Source organism: Argiope bruennichi, chromosome 4 (genome assembly GCF_947563725.1).
Source record: "Argiope bruennichi chromosome 4, qqArgBrue1.1, whole genome shotgun sequence".
NCBI classification, from domain to species: Eukaryota; Metazoa; Arthropoda; class Arachnida; order Araneae; family Araneidae; genus Argiope; species Argiope bruennichi.
In genome coordinates, this window is record NC_079154.1 from 124641174 (window position 1) to 124657667 (window position 16494).

A 16494-nucleotide genomic window follows, 5' to 3' on the forward strand; every position below is an offset into this window, starting at 1 on the left:
GTGTGAGTAATACTTTCTCTTATCTTACTAAGTAAGATGTCTTACTTTTCAAGCCAAATTTTGAATAAGTTCACACAAAAAGTCGAAGTTTTTTCCAGTCAGTTAAAAAAATAATTAGTTATAAATAACTTATTAATTTGATAAAAAATGTAAGAAGTTTCATTTCTTTTGTCATAACCTGAGTAAACATTTCATTTTAACTTAATTTTCATAAAAATATAAGATAGATATTGAAAGATCCCTTTAAAACAATACACAAAAGAAAAAAAATATATAAATCAAAGATTTGATGCCAATGAAAACACCAAAAATTGTCACTGTGAAGTTGATATATCAGACATAATAAAATTATTTTAAACCACCTAATAATTTTTAGTGTTAACCTAAGTAATCATCCATTTCTGTTTGATATGTATTCATACAATCTAATTCAGAGTAAAATTTTAACACTCGAGGATCTGCTCGAATACTGGAGGGTTCAATGTCAAGAACTTTCAGGCCTTGTAGATTACGAGCTCGGGAAAGAGCAACATATGCTTGGCCACATTCAAATACTCGACCTAATGACACTTCCACACAATCCAAAGTCATTCCCTGAAAAAGCAAAAGATAGGATAGACAATAACCTTTAAATGAAATTAGTAATATAACCAAAAATAAATATGCACATCAAACCTGACAAAGAGTTTAAATTTCCTAGCTTTTATTCTAGAGTAAAATCAATATTCTATTCAATAATATAATATAAAGATTAAAAGATCGAATTACAAATCAATTCTTTGGTTACCAATACATACACAATAAAAGTTTTATCTAGGGAAAAGATTTAATAATAGTATAATAATATAAAATTTATATTTTAGTTATTATAAAATTAGAACAATATATAATTCATATATTTTATAATTTTCATAGAACAATATATAAAAACAGTAGATACTATCATAATTTAAATAACAAGTTAGATTCAATTTCTGATATTTAGGCACAATAAATGAATAATGAATTTAAGAAACTAACATTTTGGATTAATTGAACAAATTTTGCATAAAATAATTTTAAAAAAATACATAATATTCATTAGTCACAGACCATTATTATTTAATGCAGTTTTCTTTGGTTCAGTTTAAAATTAATTCATTTCAGTAACTGCTAGTATACACAATTCCAATTAATAAACTTACGATCATAGTTCTAAATCTTCAAAAAACTATTTCAGCATTTGGAAATATATCTACTAATATCAAAGAGGAATGTGTCTGTTGGCTTCTACAGGCCCAACCATCTGATCCACAATTACCAACTTTGATACATATATACCTTAGAGAGTGGACATGTGCACCTTCAAGTAATTTTTTAAATTTTTAATTAATTAAAAATAAAGCTGAATTTTGCTGTTTTTCCAAAATAATTTTAAAAATGTCAAAAAAGAATTTTACTTTGTTAGAAAATTGTATTTTCAATGATCTTAGTTTAATAATTGCAAAAATATTATTCCGTCAAAATAAAGATATTAATAATTAGTCACCTTTGTGAACGGCTGATTTGTGATGGATATCAGATATATTTAATTTCTAATAAATCTTTTAGATATAATAAACTGTCAGATATTAAAGATATGTTATTTTAATTGTCTTTCATATGTTCTGCTCTTTCTGGACATGGACCTTTAAAATGAAGACCCTTTCATCACAATGCTATTAAAAACGTAAATGTGCCTTTCATCTATTAAATTTCATGATCTTTCCACTAACTTCTAAATTTCAAGATAATTCCACTTTTTTATACTTCTTGTAAAATACACAAATATTAAGTAGAATTTTTCTTTAGCTTTCAAAAATGGAAAAGAACCAATCAATATCTAAATATTAATTTAATATCAATTTAAATATTTAATGAAACAATGAAAATAATTTAAATTTTCAAGGCAACAATGCATACCTAATGCAACAATGGAACCTAATTTTCAACTATAGTTGAAAATTAGGCAAATATATTCATTTAATTAAAAAAATGCCAAAATTCAGGGGGGAAAATCACATAACTATTAAACTGATGTCATTAAAAAGACAATTTTTTAAATTTTGAAACATGTACAGAATATCTTTATATAATAATATTTTTGGAAATCATCACAGAAAAATACAAAATTGTGCTTAATTTTTAATAAACTAAAAAAAATTAAAAATTGCTCCAAGGTGCACTTTTTAGTATCAAAAATATATGTGTGCCAAGTTTATTAGCTCTGAATCAAATAGTCTGACAAACACTCTGATCAAGTTTGAAAATTTTCAAACTTGCATTCTTTGCATTCCGTCTTGTAGCAGCCAATTCTTCCATTGATTTATCAAGTATTATAAATTAAATAAAAACTATTAAATTAAAAGGGCAATAGCTTGTGTGTGTGTGTGTTTGTTTTTTTTTCACTTTTACCTGCTATATAACATATTTCTGTGATTTTGCAACCATCAGTAATTCTGTACTTTAAAGGCTCATTATCTTAAAACTAGAATTTGATTTGAAATAAATTAATTTGATATCTTTAAAAATGTAATTATCATCAATATCAGCTGTTTTTAATATGATCTAAATGCTTATTTCCTAAAATGGATAAATATCGCATAGCATTTACACATAATGTTAATGATTAAAAATAATTATGGAAAAACACAAGTGTGTATAACAAAGAGAAAAATTACTGAGTTTACAATTTTCAGAAATGAATGCTGAATAATATTCACTGCAAAAGACAAACAATGACTTTCTTGCAAATACAAAACTATTTATATAAAATTATATATCTATTACTTTTTAAGAAACTATTATTAAATCTTTTAATATACTGTTTTAAAAATAATAAGCTCATAGGAATATAACCTTGAATTAAGTATAAAAATATAAAAAAATATGAAATAATACCTGAGATTTATGAATTGACATTGCCCATGCTAGCTGAAGTGGTAGCATTTTCCTTACAAGAACCAATCCACCAGGAGTTTTAACTGTCCACTTTTCATAATTTACAACTTGCTGAATACCACACACAAACTTTACAATCGGTAGCTCTAATTTCAAGATAGCAAAAATATTTTTCATTATTATTAATACATTTATTTATCCTTTTATAATCTATTTAAACAAAAAATAATAATTCTTTAAATAGGTAATAAAAATTATATAAGTACTTGAAAGGGAATGGTAGGATTAATTCATTTCAAAAATCTTGACTAAGTGCATTTTGTAAAGTATGATATCTAAATTCATGGTTGGGGGAGGAGATTTTGTTTTGTTTGTTTGTTTCAAATTTGCACTGAAATATTATATATTTAAAATATCATTGGTGGTTTTTAAAATTGAAATTGCATTCTCCACAACAAGAAACTATACAAACTGAGAACGACAAAAGAACATTGACATTTTTCTTTATAAGTAACTGAACTTCACATCAGTAATTAATTAATCTAAAATGAATCCCAAAAACTTTTATAGCATTACTTTTTCAACACAAAATATAAAACCTATTTCTTTAAAATGAGGAAAAATATTATTAACTTGATTTATAAAATTTATGCAATATTAATATAAAGAGTTTTTGAAATTCTCAGTGATATCACCTGCTGAAATGCAAATACACATAACAAATTTGACTTAGATCTAGTTCTTTGAATGGCTGAATATAGTATTTGAGAAGATATGAAGTGATAAACAAGGAGATTAGTTTCGAAAATCAGTATTGTTCTGACTCTCAGCATAACCAATCATTCTATCTGTATCTCTGCTACGGATTGATTGAATTTCTTCATACTAGATAATCAACCATTCATCTATGACCACAAGTATTCAAAAAGAATTTTAAAAATAATTTATAAACCTCAAATATACAATAAATAAAACATATTATTATAGATTTCTATTACTTGCATGATTTCAGTACCACCATCATGATTCATTTACATCAGCATTTCAATATATTCTTAAATAGTCATAATACTGAATGAGAATTAATTTGTCAAGTGAGAAAAATAAAATCAACTATCTAATTTATCTATCACATACATATTTTCACAAATAAAATTTGAGAAAGATCATCATCTCCTCTCTGTAGCTACATATTTATTGCTTAATACAGCAGATTAACAAATTAATTGTTATTAAAAACTTATATTTTGATATTATAGGAAATATCATTCACCATTTAATTTGAAGGAAAAAAACTAAACAGGAAAAAAAAAATGACAAAAGCAATTAAAAATGCCATTCAATGATGGCTACATAAGAAAATATGGTTTCAATAAATTGAGCAATAAAATAAATCAATATATTGTAAATTTAGATATAAAAAATGCTTAGCATGTTCTGTACCAAAAATTTCTTGCTTTAAAATGCTTTACTTTATATTAAACAACATTCATTAAGTATATTCAATATCTTACTTTGTTGTCCAGCATCAAAGCCAGTAACAACACCTCTTGCACCATTCACCAAACCTCTTTGCAGGTCTAGATTCTTTGTGAGCATGACTTGAGCACCTACTTTCAAATCAATCTTATCCAGAACATGGGAGTGATTACTAATGAATCGTGACAATTCAGGATAGTTGTCTGTAGCAAAATAGGTTTGTGTATGACCTATCAAAATAAAGAGAAAGTATCAGCATTTTTAATTGCAACTCACTGAAATGACAGAAAATTGTACTGTCAGATATAATTATGAATATAGAAGACTATATTCAATGCTAAAACAATTTGTAGCTAAGAAACATAATAACTTAAAATAAATAGTAGATAATAAATTAATATCTTTCTCTGCTCATAATTTAAAATAAATAGTAGATAATAAATTAATATCTTTCTCTGCTAATAATTTAAAATAAATAGTAGATAATAAATTAATATCTTTCTCTGCTAATAATTTAAAATAAATAGTAGATAATAAATTAATATCTTTATCTATATAGTGCTTATTTACAACAGAGCCTCACATACAAAAATTGTCTTTCATATCTATATTAATAATAAAGATGAATGAATGTGTATGTGTGTGCATGCATGCATGTGTGTTAGTACTTTCCAGTCAGGCCATTTGATTGATTTTGACTAAATTTAAGGTGCTGATTTCAAATATAAAAACTGGGTTTCCACATCATCCATTTATTTAAAAAAAATAATTTAATTTAATTATAAAATATATAAAACCTTAAAAAAAATTATTTCCCAAAAAGGAGAGTTACATAAAAAGAGGGGAATAAAAAGTAATATTTATTTTCACACAGAAAATCTTGCGATGAATAAAATATGTATTTAGAGTACATTGCGAATTAGCTTATATTGTATTTTTCTCAATTAATCAAACTTTATTAAGGAAAAGTTTTTAATTTAATGCCATTAATCTAAGCACGGACATTTGAGTAATTTTCTAAAAATCTTGGCAATATCAGAAGAGGGCAAGATGAGTAAATTTGCAGTGATATGAAGAAAATGGTGTACTAATATTAGAGTAGATGGGATGCTAATCTAATTGTAGATTGCTGTTAGAATTCGTGGAAGATGGTTCATTCAAGAATGTCAAATAAAAGAATCATTCGGAATGGGATAAAACAATACATTCTTTTGCTTTCATTTTATTCTTTTAGTTTTAAATTAAGCTATTGTAGATTTACAAAAGTGTTGTTTATCTTAATCAGGTCAATTGTTTTACATAACTTATAAAGGAAAAGTTTAAATTTAATGTTTATAAACTTTATTAAATTTGCTAACTTAAATAACACTTTTATTATCTTACAAACAAGAGCTGATACAGGAAAACATGTCATATATGTTTTCAGCACATATATTGCACATAAATTAACTCAATCTTTAAGTTGACCTGTGTAATTAACAATATTTTATTTATAGAGTAGATTTTCATTATGCATTTAAAAATAATATCACCATACAGTTTTACAAAATCCTTAAATTATCATTTTGCAATATAAATATGACAAATTTAATAAAATACCAGGAAGTTTTTCCAGATGGGAGTTATTTATAATATCAACATCATCTTTATGAGTACTGAGCTTTGTAGCCATTATTCCATCTTTATCAATTCTATGGCTGTTTGTCGCTTTCAGTTTCTCAATAACATCCCTGGTACACCTGAAGACAAAATGACTTTACTATGCATAACATGTATGCATTATATAAAACAATAAAGGACCAATCTTTCTCACATCTGAAATAACTCAAATGTTATTAATGCAATTTTAACGAGCTTGAAACAATAAATCAATTCTTTATCAAGAAACTGATGTGTAAAAGCATACTTTTTACATGAAAATATTTTTATAATATATATTAAGATAAATATAAAAGATTATCTGGGCTATTTACACATACCAAAAAAAAGATATGCCATTTAAATTTAAAATGCACAAGAATATGCTCACATTACTCAATAAAAATGAAAAACTGAGAAATCTCAAAAGAAAATAAAAGTGAGGTAGAAAATTATGAAATTAGTATATTCAAAAATAAGAAATTTGCATATAAAAATGCCTGCTTTATATAAACCTGGTTATTAACCTTATGTTCTCAAAACAAAAGTAAAAGGTGTAGGTATAGTAGAAAACAAGATTTTTTTTTTTTTTAACATTCATGTATTATTATTTTAAAAACTCTTGACCAGTCAATGTTATCATTTTAAAAAATATATATGATTATACATTTAAAGTGTATTCAATTTATTATATATATTTTTTTTTATAAAAATCCATTTAAAAGCAGTACAAAAAAAAAACACCTTTAAATGAATAATGAAATATCTCTAAAAATTAAACATAAAAAGCCTATGATAATTCACTATCTTTTATTTTTAACTATAGCTTAAAAAATAACAGTTTAGCTTTTAACTAGCTAATAAACAGAATTTAAATAGACACAGCATAATTAATGATACAATGTATCAGTTTTAAAAAAGTTATAAATTCGTCATTAAAATGAATATAATTATGTTCTATTTAAAGCTAAATCCTTTACTAGAGTTATTACCTTCCTCTTCTCACATCTTGCAAAATATTTATAAAATTCTTATCATCTTGCCTTTTTACCATACAGAGTTCTATATTAATATCAATAGAATTCCTCCATGCTGCACTCTGAAATAAGAAAAAAAAAAAAAAAAAAAAAGAGAACTTTAACATTAAATCAATAGTGATAATACTAAAAATAATGATACTAAATTACTATTAATAATATTAATATTGCTAATTCAAAATGAAAATCATTGATTCAAAAATGAAAAATCACAAATTTTCAAAATAATGTCATCAGTCTAAAATTAAATTTTATCACTGCTGGCATAGAAACTTGCTAAGTAGCATTTTTTCTTTTTAACATATATTAAAATCACATCAACTTCCTCTACATAGAAAAAGAAATAAAAACTTGCGCATTTATTATGAAAGTACATAGTACAAAACCCATTCCAAAATTTATTATGTTGAAAAATTATATGAACTAAAAATTTTTTTCTATATTATTCACATTTTTGCTCACACTACAAACATTTTTTTGCTATTACTCACTTTTTAAGTTAAAATCCAGAGGAAGAGAAGGGAAAGAGTTATTGTAGGTGTGTGTGCATGTAGGCATAAACATACATAAATATATAAGGAATTCAAAATGATGAAATGATACAATCATTCTTGCATGATTCAAATGATACATTCATGCATGAATGCATAAGGAATTCAAAATATGAAACTAAAACTTGAGAAATTGCATCTTACCCAACTATATTATTAAACAGCAGCTCATTTTCACATCTTTTCTCTAGATTGGAAAGGTCCCAAAAGACAAAAATTTGATTTTAAAGTAAACATACAGAATGAAAGGAAAATCCTCAGATTCTGGTACAAGTTGTTGATATAACAAAAAAGGATCACAATAAGTCCAAGCCAGTGAAATATTCCCAGTCAAAACAATTTCAGAAAAATAAAATGGGCTGTGTTAAAATTTGAAACCGAGACCTGGAATTTTTGGAATTTCAGAAAGATTGAAGAGCCTTCCATTTTCACAGCAATTTGGCCTCTATTCAAATCATATATAAGAAAATGAATAAAAACTATACATGCAAAAGCACCACCAACAAAAAATGAGCCACACTAACTACGAATGGAGAAGCAGGTAGACTTCAAATCATCTTCTAGCCTTGGATGATGTTAGAATAAAATGTAATTTGAATGAAATAGCCTGGTCTAATTCATTATAATCTCACATATACATGTAGATATTCATATGTGTGGCTTATATAGTTAAAAAAGTGCAAAGAAATAATATAATTATATTCATTAACTCATTGGCCTGCTAATATTCAACATCTGAATCTTCATGAAATATTGACACTTGAGCAAAAAAAGAAAGACTTTCTAAATTCTTATTGCTTAATGATACAATGTATCAGTTTTAAAAAAGTTATAAATTCGTCATTAAAATGAATATAATTATGTTCTATTTAAAGCTTCATTGGGACAATTTTCTACTTTCCAGCCAATTGGAAGGTTAAATAATTAATACAGTACTGATAAATTATAATTCAAACAATTAATTATGTAGCTAAAAAAATAACATGAAGCAAATATTAACTATCAAAACCATTATTATGAAGCACTGGAAGAAAAGGTGGAATAAATAATTATCAAAGCTAAGACTAAAACTTAAAAAAGAGATATTTTTTAATTAGTTTTATCTTCATACCTGAAAGCAGAATGTTCTATTCTGTCCCTTCTTTGTCACAGGTGGCAACTGCAAAAAGTCTCCACTAAGAATAAGTTGAATTCCTCCAAAAGGCTTATCACTGTTTCTAACAATTCGAGCAACTTTTTCTAATTTTTCAAAGAATTCGCCATCCACCATAGAAATTTCATCCACAATCAAATGCTGACACTGTTTCCATGTAGATTTCCCCTTTTGCTGGGCCAATTGAATGCATTGCTGGATAGGTGCACTGCCAGTTCCAATTCCTTAGTTCGAAGAAGGAATACATTTTTATAAATAAAAATGTGACAAAAATATAATTAAAAATAACATTTTTTTTTCCTTTGGTTACTCTTTTGATGCGAGATTTTTTTTTCTCTCAATATATACTTGTTTAAAGCAATTTTCTCCTTTTCCATTTAAGAATGCTACATTTCAAATATAATTATCATAATGAGACATGCAACTATTATAAAATAAATGAATTGCAATGTGAATTCTTTTTCTGCATTATAAATATAATGCAATACAATTCCTTAAAATAACTTGCAATTGCAGTTTTTACATAAAATGGAGATAAATAAATTAGAAAAATGAAAGATCCTATTTAATTCTTTAACACATTCTTAAAAAAAATATTTTTTAAATAATCCCAATTGGTTTTTAAAAAACTATAAATTATTAATTGTGCAATGACTAGAAGCATAAGATTTTCATTAATTAACCTTATAAGCCATTGATAATATAAAAATTTTGGCATTTTCATATATTTTATTTCTATACATATATATATTTGTTTTCCACAGCAATTTTTGCCAAAAACATAAGTAAATTAACTTTTATCATTCACTATCTTAGAATCGAATAATTATAATTTTATCTTATTTTACTTTACAATAAGGTTTCACAAAAAACAAAAGTAAATCAAAAAGTTTCGGAACTGGATCTGTTCTCAAGAAGTAAAGTTATTACCAATTTTGAACTATTAATTTTTATAAATAATAGACATCAATGCATAAATTCCGGTATTTCCGTAACTGTTGGAAGTCTGAATTCATAATTATGTTTATTACAATCTAAATCTTGGTAAAAGGGTGGAAGGTTAGGTAAGTTAGATATAGAAACAGAAATATACTGCAGATAATGAGATTTCATTAACACATTAATAGACAGTACAACCTTGGTGACAGTACCTGCTGAGACACACTACTAAATTTCATACATTTCCTATACGCATAGTGTCGCAACGCATAATTATAAAATTATGTGATATGACAGAATAGATTAAGCCGTTTACGTCATAAGGCATTCTGTCATATCATTTTCATTACCTTGATGCTTGAGGAAGTGTATTAATGGCAAGATTTCGCTGAATAGAGACATTGCCATTAAGTAGTATATAATTTTAAGCATGCCAAAAAATTCAGTTGATTTAATTGGAATGTCAAAACATATTTCTTTAAATAAAGCAGGACTGCGTATTTGCTCCTTGAAAGATAAATTTACAAAGAAAACTTTTACATGTTGCAAATTATGACAAGTATTATCACTAAAAAAATACAAAAGATTCTTGTCTTATTTTTTATAAAATTGCCTGATAAAATTTAGTACCTCTTGGCCTATATTGGTCCTCAATGCATATGCAATCATAAAAACTTAGTTACAGCACCTAGCAATATAAATATGTTATTTGACATTGAGCCTAGCAAGACTGCAGGTCAACACTAAAACAGGTACCATATAATCTTGCCTCTTTTCAGAAACAGTATCAAAATTTTCTTATTAACCTTCACATAGAATTACAAAAAATCTTGTTTAAGCCACATCAATGGTGAATGAAAGTAACAATAAAACTGGCTTTTGCTTTGTGCTAGTTTGAGGTTCAAACTCGCAATGTTAGGGTTCATAGCCAAGTAACATTAACACTAGATAAAAGTGATCACTCCAGTCCGAAGGTTGTTATCTGGCTTATGAAGTTACCACCACAACTTTAATAGAAGATTGGTTTTTTTATTTGTAATTCTGAATATTTTCCATTGAAAATTAGTATATTTTTGTCCCTACAGATTACTAACAGAATACAAAAGAAATAATATATATATATATATATATATATATATATATATATATATACACAAATTGAAACTGATTTGCATATAAAAATTAAATCCAATTTTTCCAATAAAAAATGTTACTTACATAAATATATTAATTAAATTTATAAATTACTGCTTATACTTACATTGATGCAACTGACTAACCTGCAAAAGAATGTAGAGTGACACCTCCAATTTGACAAGCAGCTACTCCAGTGCTGGCTGTAGCAAAAGTATTTTCTGGAGCTAAAGCACCAAGAATTCGCTTTAAAAGAAAAGATTTTCCTGTTCCTGCACTTCCAGTAAAAAACACATTTTTCCCACTCATGACGGCACTCATTACATTCTTCTGCTCTGTGGTCAATAGACGAGGTGCAATAGGACGAGAAACAGCAATAATTTTCTATGTGAAATTAAAGGTATTGTTTTTAAAAAGGTTTGTAAGTTTTATATTTATTAACATTTAATAAAAAAGGTCTTTTTTTTTTTAAAGAAGAAAGTAAAAAAAGATATAAACAAGTTAATTTTGTTAGTTATTATACACAATGAATGTTTATACACAAGTTTATTTTAATAAAAAAAGAAATAATTTTCCCTATTTTATTTAAAAATTCTATGGTGATACTGTAAATTCAATAATATTCTAATTAAAATTATTTTATTTCTCTCATTGCAGAGATATTTATCCATCCAATTTCTCTCCCTTATATATATATATATATATATATATATATTTGCAAGATTGTAGTAATGTAAATAAGATAATCAAAAATAAAAAATACTTTTGATATTTAATGATAAAAATAAAGATGTTGTAGATAAAGAAACAAATAGACGAGTTGAGAGTGCACCATACCTAATATGAGGCATAAAATGGTTGTGTCTGATGAATTAAATGCAAACAAGAATAAACAAAACAAAGCTAAACAAAATAAAAATAAGAATTTTGGATAAAATTAAGCTTACCCGAGTGGGAGTAGTATTTTCTTGCATGCCATGCTCTCGTTTTCTTTTTGTTGACTTGGGAGTTTGAGGAAATGCTGATTTCTTTGTCATTGCAGCAGACACTTTATTATTTAAAATATTAATATCTAAAGCGGTTAGAGGACTTATATCCTGGAAACTTGGAGGCTTCAAAGTTTGTAATCTATCCTTAACACTCACAGGAGTCGCATTTTTTGCTTTTTGAACTTTAGCCATCAAAACTTTCAAGAACATACTTAACTTCCCAACGGGACAATTTGAAATAAACATCTGCAAAGGAGGTTGTTTTAAAGTTATAGTGGATTTGCCCTCTTTGACAAATCTGGTATGTAAAGTCATATCTTTTATTTTGAAACTACAATGGATTTTTCCACATTCAATTTTCAAAACTATGTCTCGGAACTCATTTCTTCCAAGTTGTAGATAACTTTTTGGATTAGAAATTTGTCGTGAAACATTTCCTTTGTTATCTAAATAACAGATTTTAAGAAAGCAAAGAAGCGAAATATCTTCTTCCGATTCTGACATGTCAAATTTCTACGTCAAGCTATTTGACAACAAAAATGAAAAATCTTCAACTGTAAAGCAAATATATATTTCAGTATACAGAAAAAAATCTGAAAGCACGCAGTACTTATTAAAATTAATGCAAAAGAGAAATCAATATCATGTTAATAATAATAATACATATATAATTTGGAATTTTAAATTTCCCTCAACAAAACAAAAGCTAGTTGCACAGTTACAGTTATTCCAATTCTGATGTAAATTATCATAACTATTACAATGATTATTAATAATTTTAAATTTCCTAAACCAGAGTAGAGACAAAACGCATAAAATTAACTCTTAATCATAAATATAACGTATCCAAATTTTGAAAGTCAGGAAGAAAGCTTTCTTTGCGTAAAAATTCTTTAAAAATTTGCCATTATAAGAATAATTAATTTTTAAGCATAAAAAATTTCATATTTTATTTATAAAATTCAATTATAGATAAAATATGTATTATGTTTAAATCATGTAAAATTTTAACTGTTACATAACTGCACTGTTAAATTAGGTTTGTTTATGTTTCGTAGCAACACAATTTGCCAAACCGTTATCGTCAGGAAATATTCCGAATCCAAACAGGATTTCCTTGCAGAGGATGTAGGGTTGCCTCGATACGCAATATTTTCGCCAACTTGTGGAGCATTTACACAGAGCGCCGATGATGATTGTTTCCTTTTTGTCTCTAGAAATAGTTTTGTGTCTTTATATTAAGAGAAAGTTTCTTTCTTTTTTTTTTTTTTACATTTGGGAGAATTAGTACTTTAACAAAATCAATCAATTTTGGACTGAAGAAATAAACAAACATACCATTCTCTCTCACGTATAAATAACCGTATCACATATAAATACCACGGAATAAATAACAATTGTTTATTATTAAAAATAGTAAAGTAAACATCTTGCAAATGTAAGATGCTTACTTTATTATTTTTTCTGTATTTACCGCAGAGAAAGTTTACACTTCTAAACTATATAAGTATATGCATTAATTAGAAGTAATAAGCCCCGCATGTACATGTAACTCAATTGCATTTGAATAACATAATTATTTTATGCATAATGCATTTTAATAATATCATGTCATAAATGTCCTTTTATTAAACTTTAATAATTGCATTTTAATAAGGTTCGAATAATTTTTAGAAAACAATGTAATGGAAATACTTACGATAAAATGGAATAAACATTCGCTTTCTTATTAAATTAAAATCCATAAAAAAAAAGTTAAAATTATTAACAAAGAAATCATTATTAGTATTGTTTTGATTATTTTGTTTGTTTGTCGAAATTTGTTTTAAAAAATTTCGCAATTTTATCCTACTTCTGTGCAGAGCTCATTTTTGTAGGTTTCTTTTAAACAGAAATAAATAAATAAAACTGTGGTATGGTTTGTCTTTTAATTTTTTTCAAATAACTGCAAGTCTTAGATAAAAAAATTTTATAAATTTATTTTACAAATTTCATTTTTTTCCAGTAATAAAGACAAATACGAAATACCACGGAAAGTTAATAAAAATTTTATTTGCATAAAATAATGTATAGTCCTTTTGAGCAAAATAGCGTTAATTAAGCATTTTTCTAAATTTCATCATTAGTTTTGATATTCGAATTTAGATTAAATCAAGCACTTTGTGGCAAATTGGCAAGAAATCTCAAAATAAAAAATGAAAAGAAAAAAAAAATGACACAAAAAGTAAGAACTTTAAGTTTCAGAAGGATAAATAAGTTAAACAAATAAGACAAAATATATGATGAATTGTTTAGAATAAACCATTTTTTACAGAAATGGAGGCGTTTAATGAATAAAGAGAAAAAGCAATGAAATGCAAAATGCATGCACATCAATTTACAATCTTATTTGATTTCTTTTATTTTGCCTCTAAACATGAAGTAAAAGTTGTGTAAGTAAATTATTAACACAGGATTATATTTGTATAAAAACAACAAGCATCAAACACTACATTTTCCTAAAAATATGAATACAGCGTCAAAATTTTTTTTTAAAAAAAATATCCTATAAATCATTTAAATGATGACCTAATTTAACACTGAATGTGTGCAGATAACACTATCTCTGTTAAGAATGAAGGAGAAGGTGCATGTGTCAATGTGTGTACGTTATCGCTCTTCAAGACAAACCATTTGACTTAGATGCATCAAATTAGGCGGATATATATTTTAAAGGACGGAAATGTCTACTTCGAAGTTGTTTCCTTTTTTTCGGGGGGGGGATTTTAGCTATCAAAAATTAAATGGAATATTAATGTCTTTTTGCGATAGCTTCTTAAAATATTACGCCACAAAAATGTTTCTTACGTCATCCAAAATTTAAAAACAAAAATTATCTTTTCAATAATAGCAACTTTTTGCCTTACAGTTTATTTTTTTATTTTTAATCCTTTTTTTTTTAATATTTTACGCTTATTTTACCGCAATATATTGCATTGTTAAATTGAAATTAATTAGTTTTCATTCGTCCTATTAATACTCCGTCCTGGCTTTTTTTTCTATTGCTGTCCATCAACATATGAAAATTCAGCTAATTTTTCCATACCCGGTTATTTTCAGTATTATATATGATTTTAATACAATTTTGAAATTTTATTTTACTCACATTTAAAGTTAAATTTCAGAATCAAGTAATGAAGAGAAAATTTGAAAGCACACCCATTTTCAAATAATATTGCTCCTTCCTTGATATAAGTAATTTTAAAAGATATGCAAAGAAAATTAGGGAAATGCACATTACAAAATAAACAGAATGGCATAAACTTTTTAAAACAATACGAGTTATATACTATTCATCAAAATTTGAAATTAGAAGTTGTCTTCTAAGAGATCTATTAAGACACAGTCAAACAAATTATTTAATTGAAATTTGTAGGAATCCAACTAATGTTGAATTAGTGCTTAGTTAGGTTGAACATAAGTTAATTGAAAGAAGACACTTTTTTCACATTATATTGAGAATTTGTTTCAGGGTATGTCCTGGTGTAATTCAGATTAAAAACCTTACAAATGTTTTACAACTAATCAAAATTTGTTTCACAATCTTCATTAGACGCGTATTTACCAGTAAAAACATATGTGATAGTCTCGTTTTGCATATTGTAATCTCTCAGTTTTTACCTTTAACTATGTACCTTAAATTCAGAAAAATAAAATTAATTTTGAAATTTCTCAAAACATACATTACTTTATTTCGTCTAAAAGTATTGCGAAATATATGTATTCAAAACATTTTTCCGAGAGAATTTTTTTTTTCTCTGTTTGTGGAGAGAGGGAGGAATTTATCCTTTTGTCAATTAATTTAAATCGCTGAATTAATTTGAATTTGGATTTAAAAATTAGTGTAAAGTTTGTTTATTTAATAATGTCAGTTAAAAAATTCATTATTTTAAATAAAAATATACAATATACATGAAATGAAAATCAGTATATTTCAATGTTATTAATAAATATTTTTGAATTAATTTCAATTTTAGTATAAAATTCGTCGTTTTTTATTTTGTTTCCATTGAAAGGTTTGTCTTTATTTTCCCATAATTAGTAAAAAGTATTTTGTTCTTTGAAAGCATTGCAAAAAAATAATTTCCTAATTAATTGCGCACACCAAAAAAAAAAAAAATAATAATATTTTTTTATGTATTAAGTTAGCAAAATAATAAAATGGGGAAATCATTAAATTTATCAAATGAAAAAAATATATAATATTTTAGGCTTGATTCACCTGGTTTAAATTATTTTTATTTTCTTATCCTTGATTATAGATGACGTGCGCACAAAATCTGTATTTATCTTGTATCTGTATCTGTAATAAAGCACTTATGAAAAAATTGTTACTAAAAAATTGAAAACATTGTTATAAAATATATTTAAAACATGTATTAATAAAATGTTTTTAAAAGTATGAAATAAAATTGGTATCAATAAAAACCGAATTTTTTGAATCTGAAATTGGTGTAAAAATGAATTTCGTATCACTATATATTCCGAACTTATTTGAGGAAAACTTTAAATATTCAATTACTTTTTAATAAATTAAATATGAAATCGAATTTTAGTTACGTTTTCAGTTAATTACTTTTTCAATTCGTAATGAATTGATTTCAATTAATTATGTT

General features: G+C 25.5%; 1 protein-coding gene across 1 annotated transcript; it reads right to left on the reverse strand.

The window, feature by feature from the left end:
- Window positions 1–247: 247 nt before the first annotated feature.
- On the reverse strand, window positions 248–12479 carry LOC129965700 (ATP-dependent DNA helicase PIF1-like). The gene is made up of 8 exons (XM_056079811.1): window positions 11798–12479; window positions 10997–11234; window positions 8736–9001; window positions 7029–7135; window positions 5998–6137; window positions 4434–4628; window positions 2920–3065; window positions 248–594 (listed from the first exon to the last, which is right to left on the reverse strand). The coding sequence occupies exons 1-8, from the start codon at window positions 12341–12343 to the stop codon at window positions 379–381; spliced, it is 1854 nt and encodes a 617-aa protein (XP_055935786.1). The 5' UTR covers window positions 12344–12479; the 3' UTR covers window positions 248–378.
- Window positions 12480–16494: the final 4015 nt, after the last annotated feature.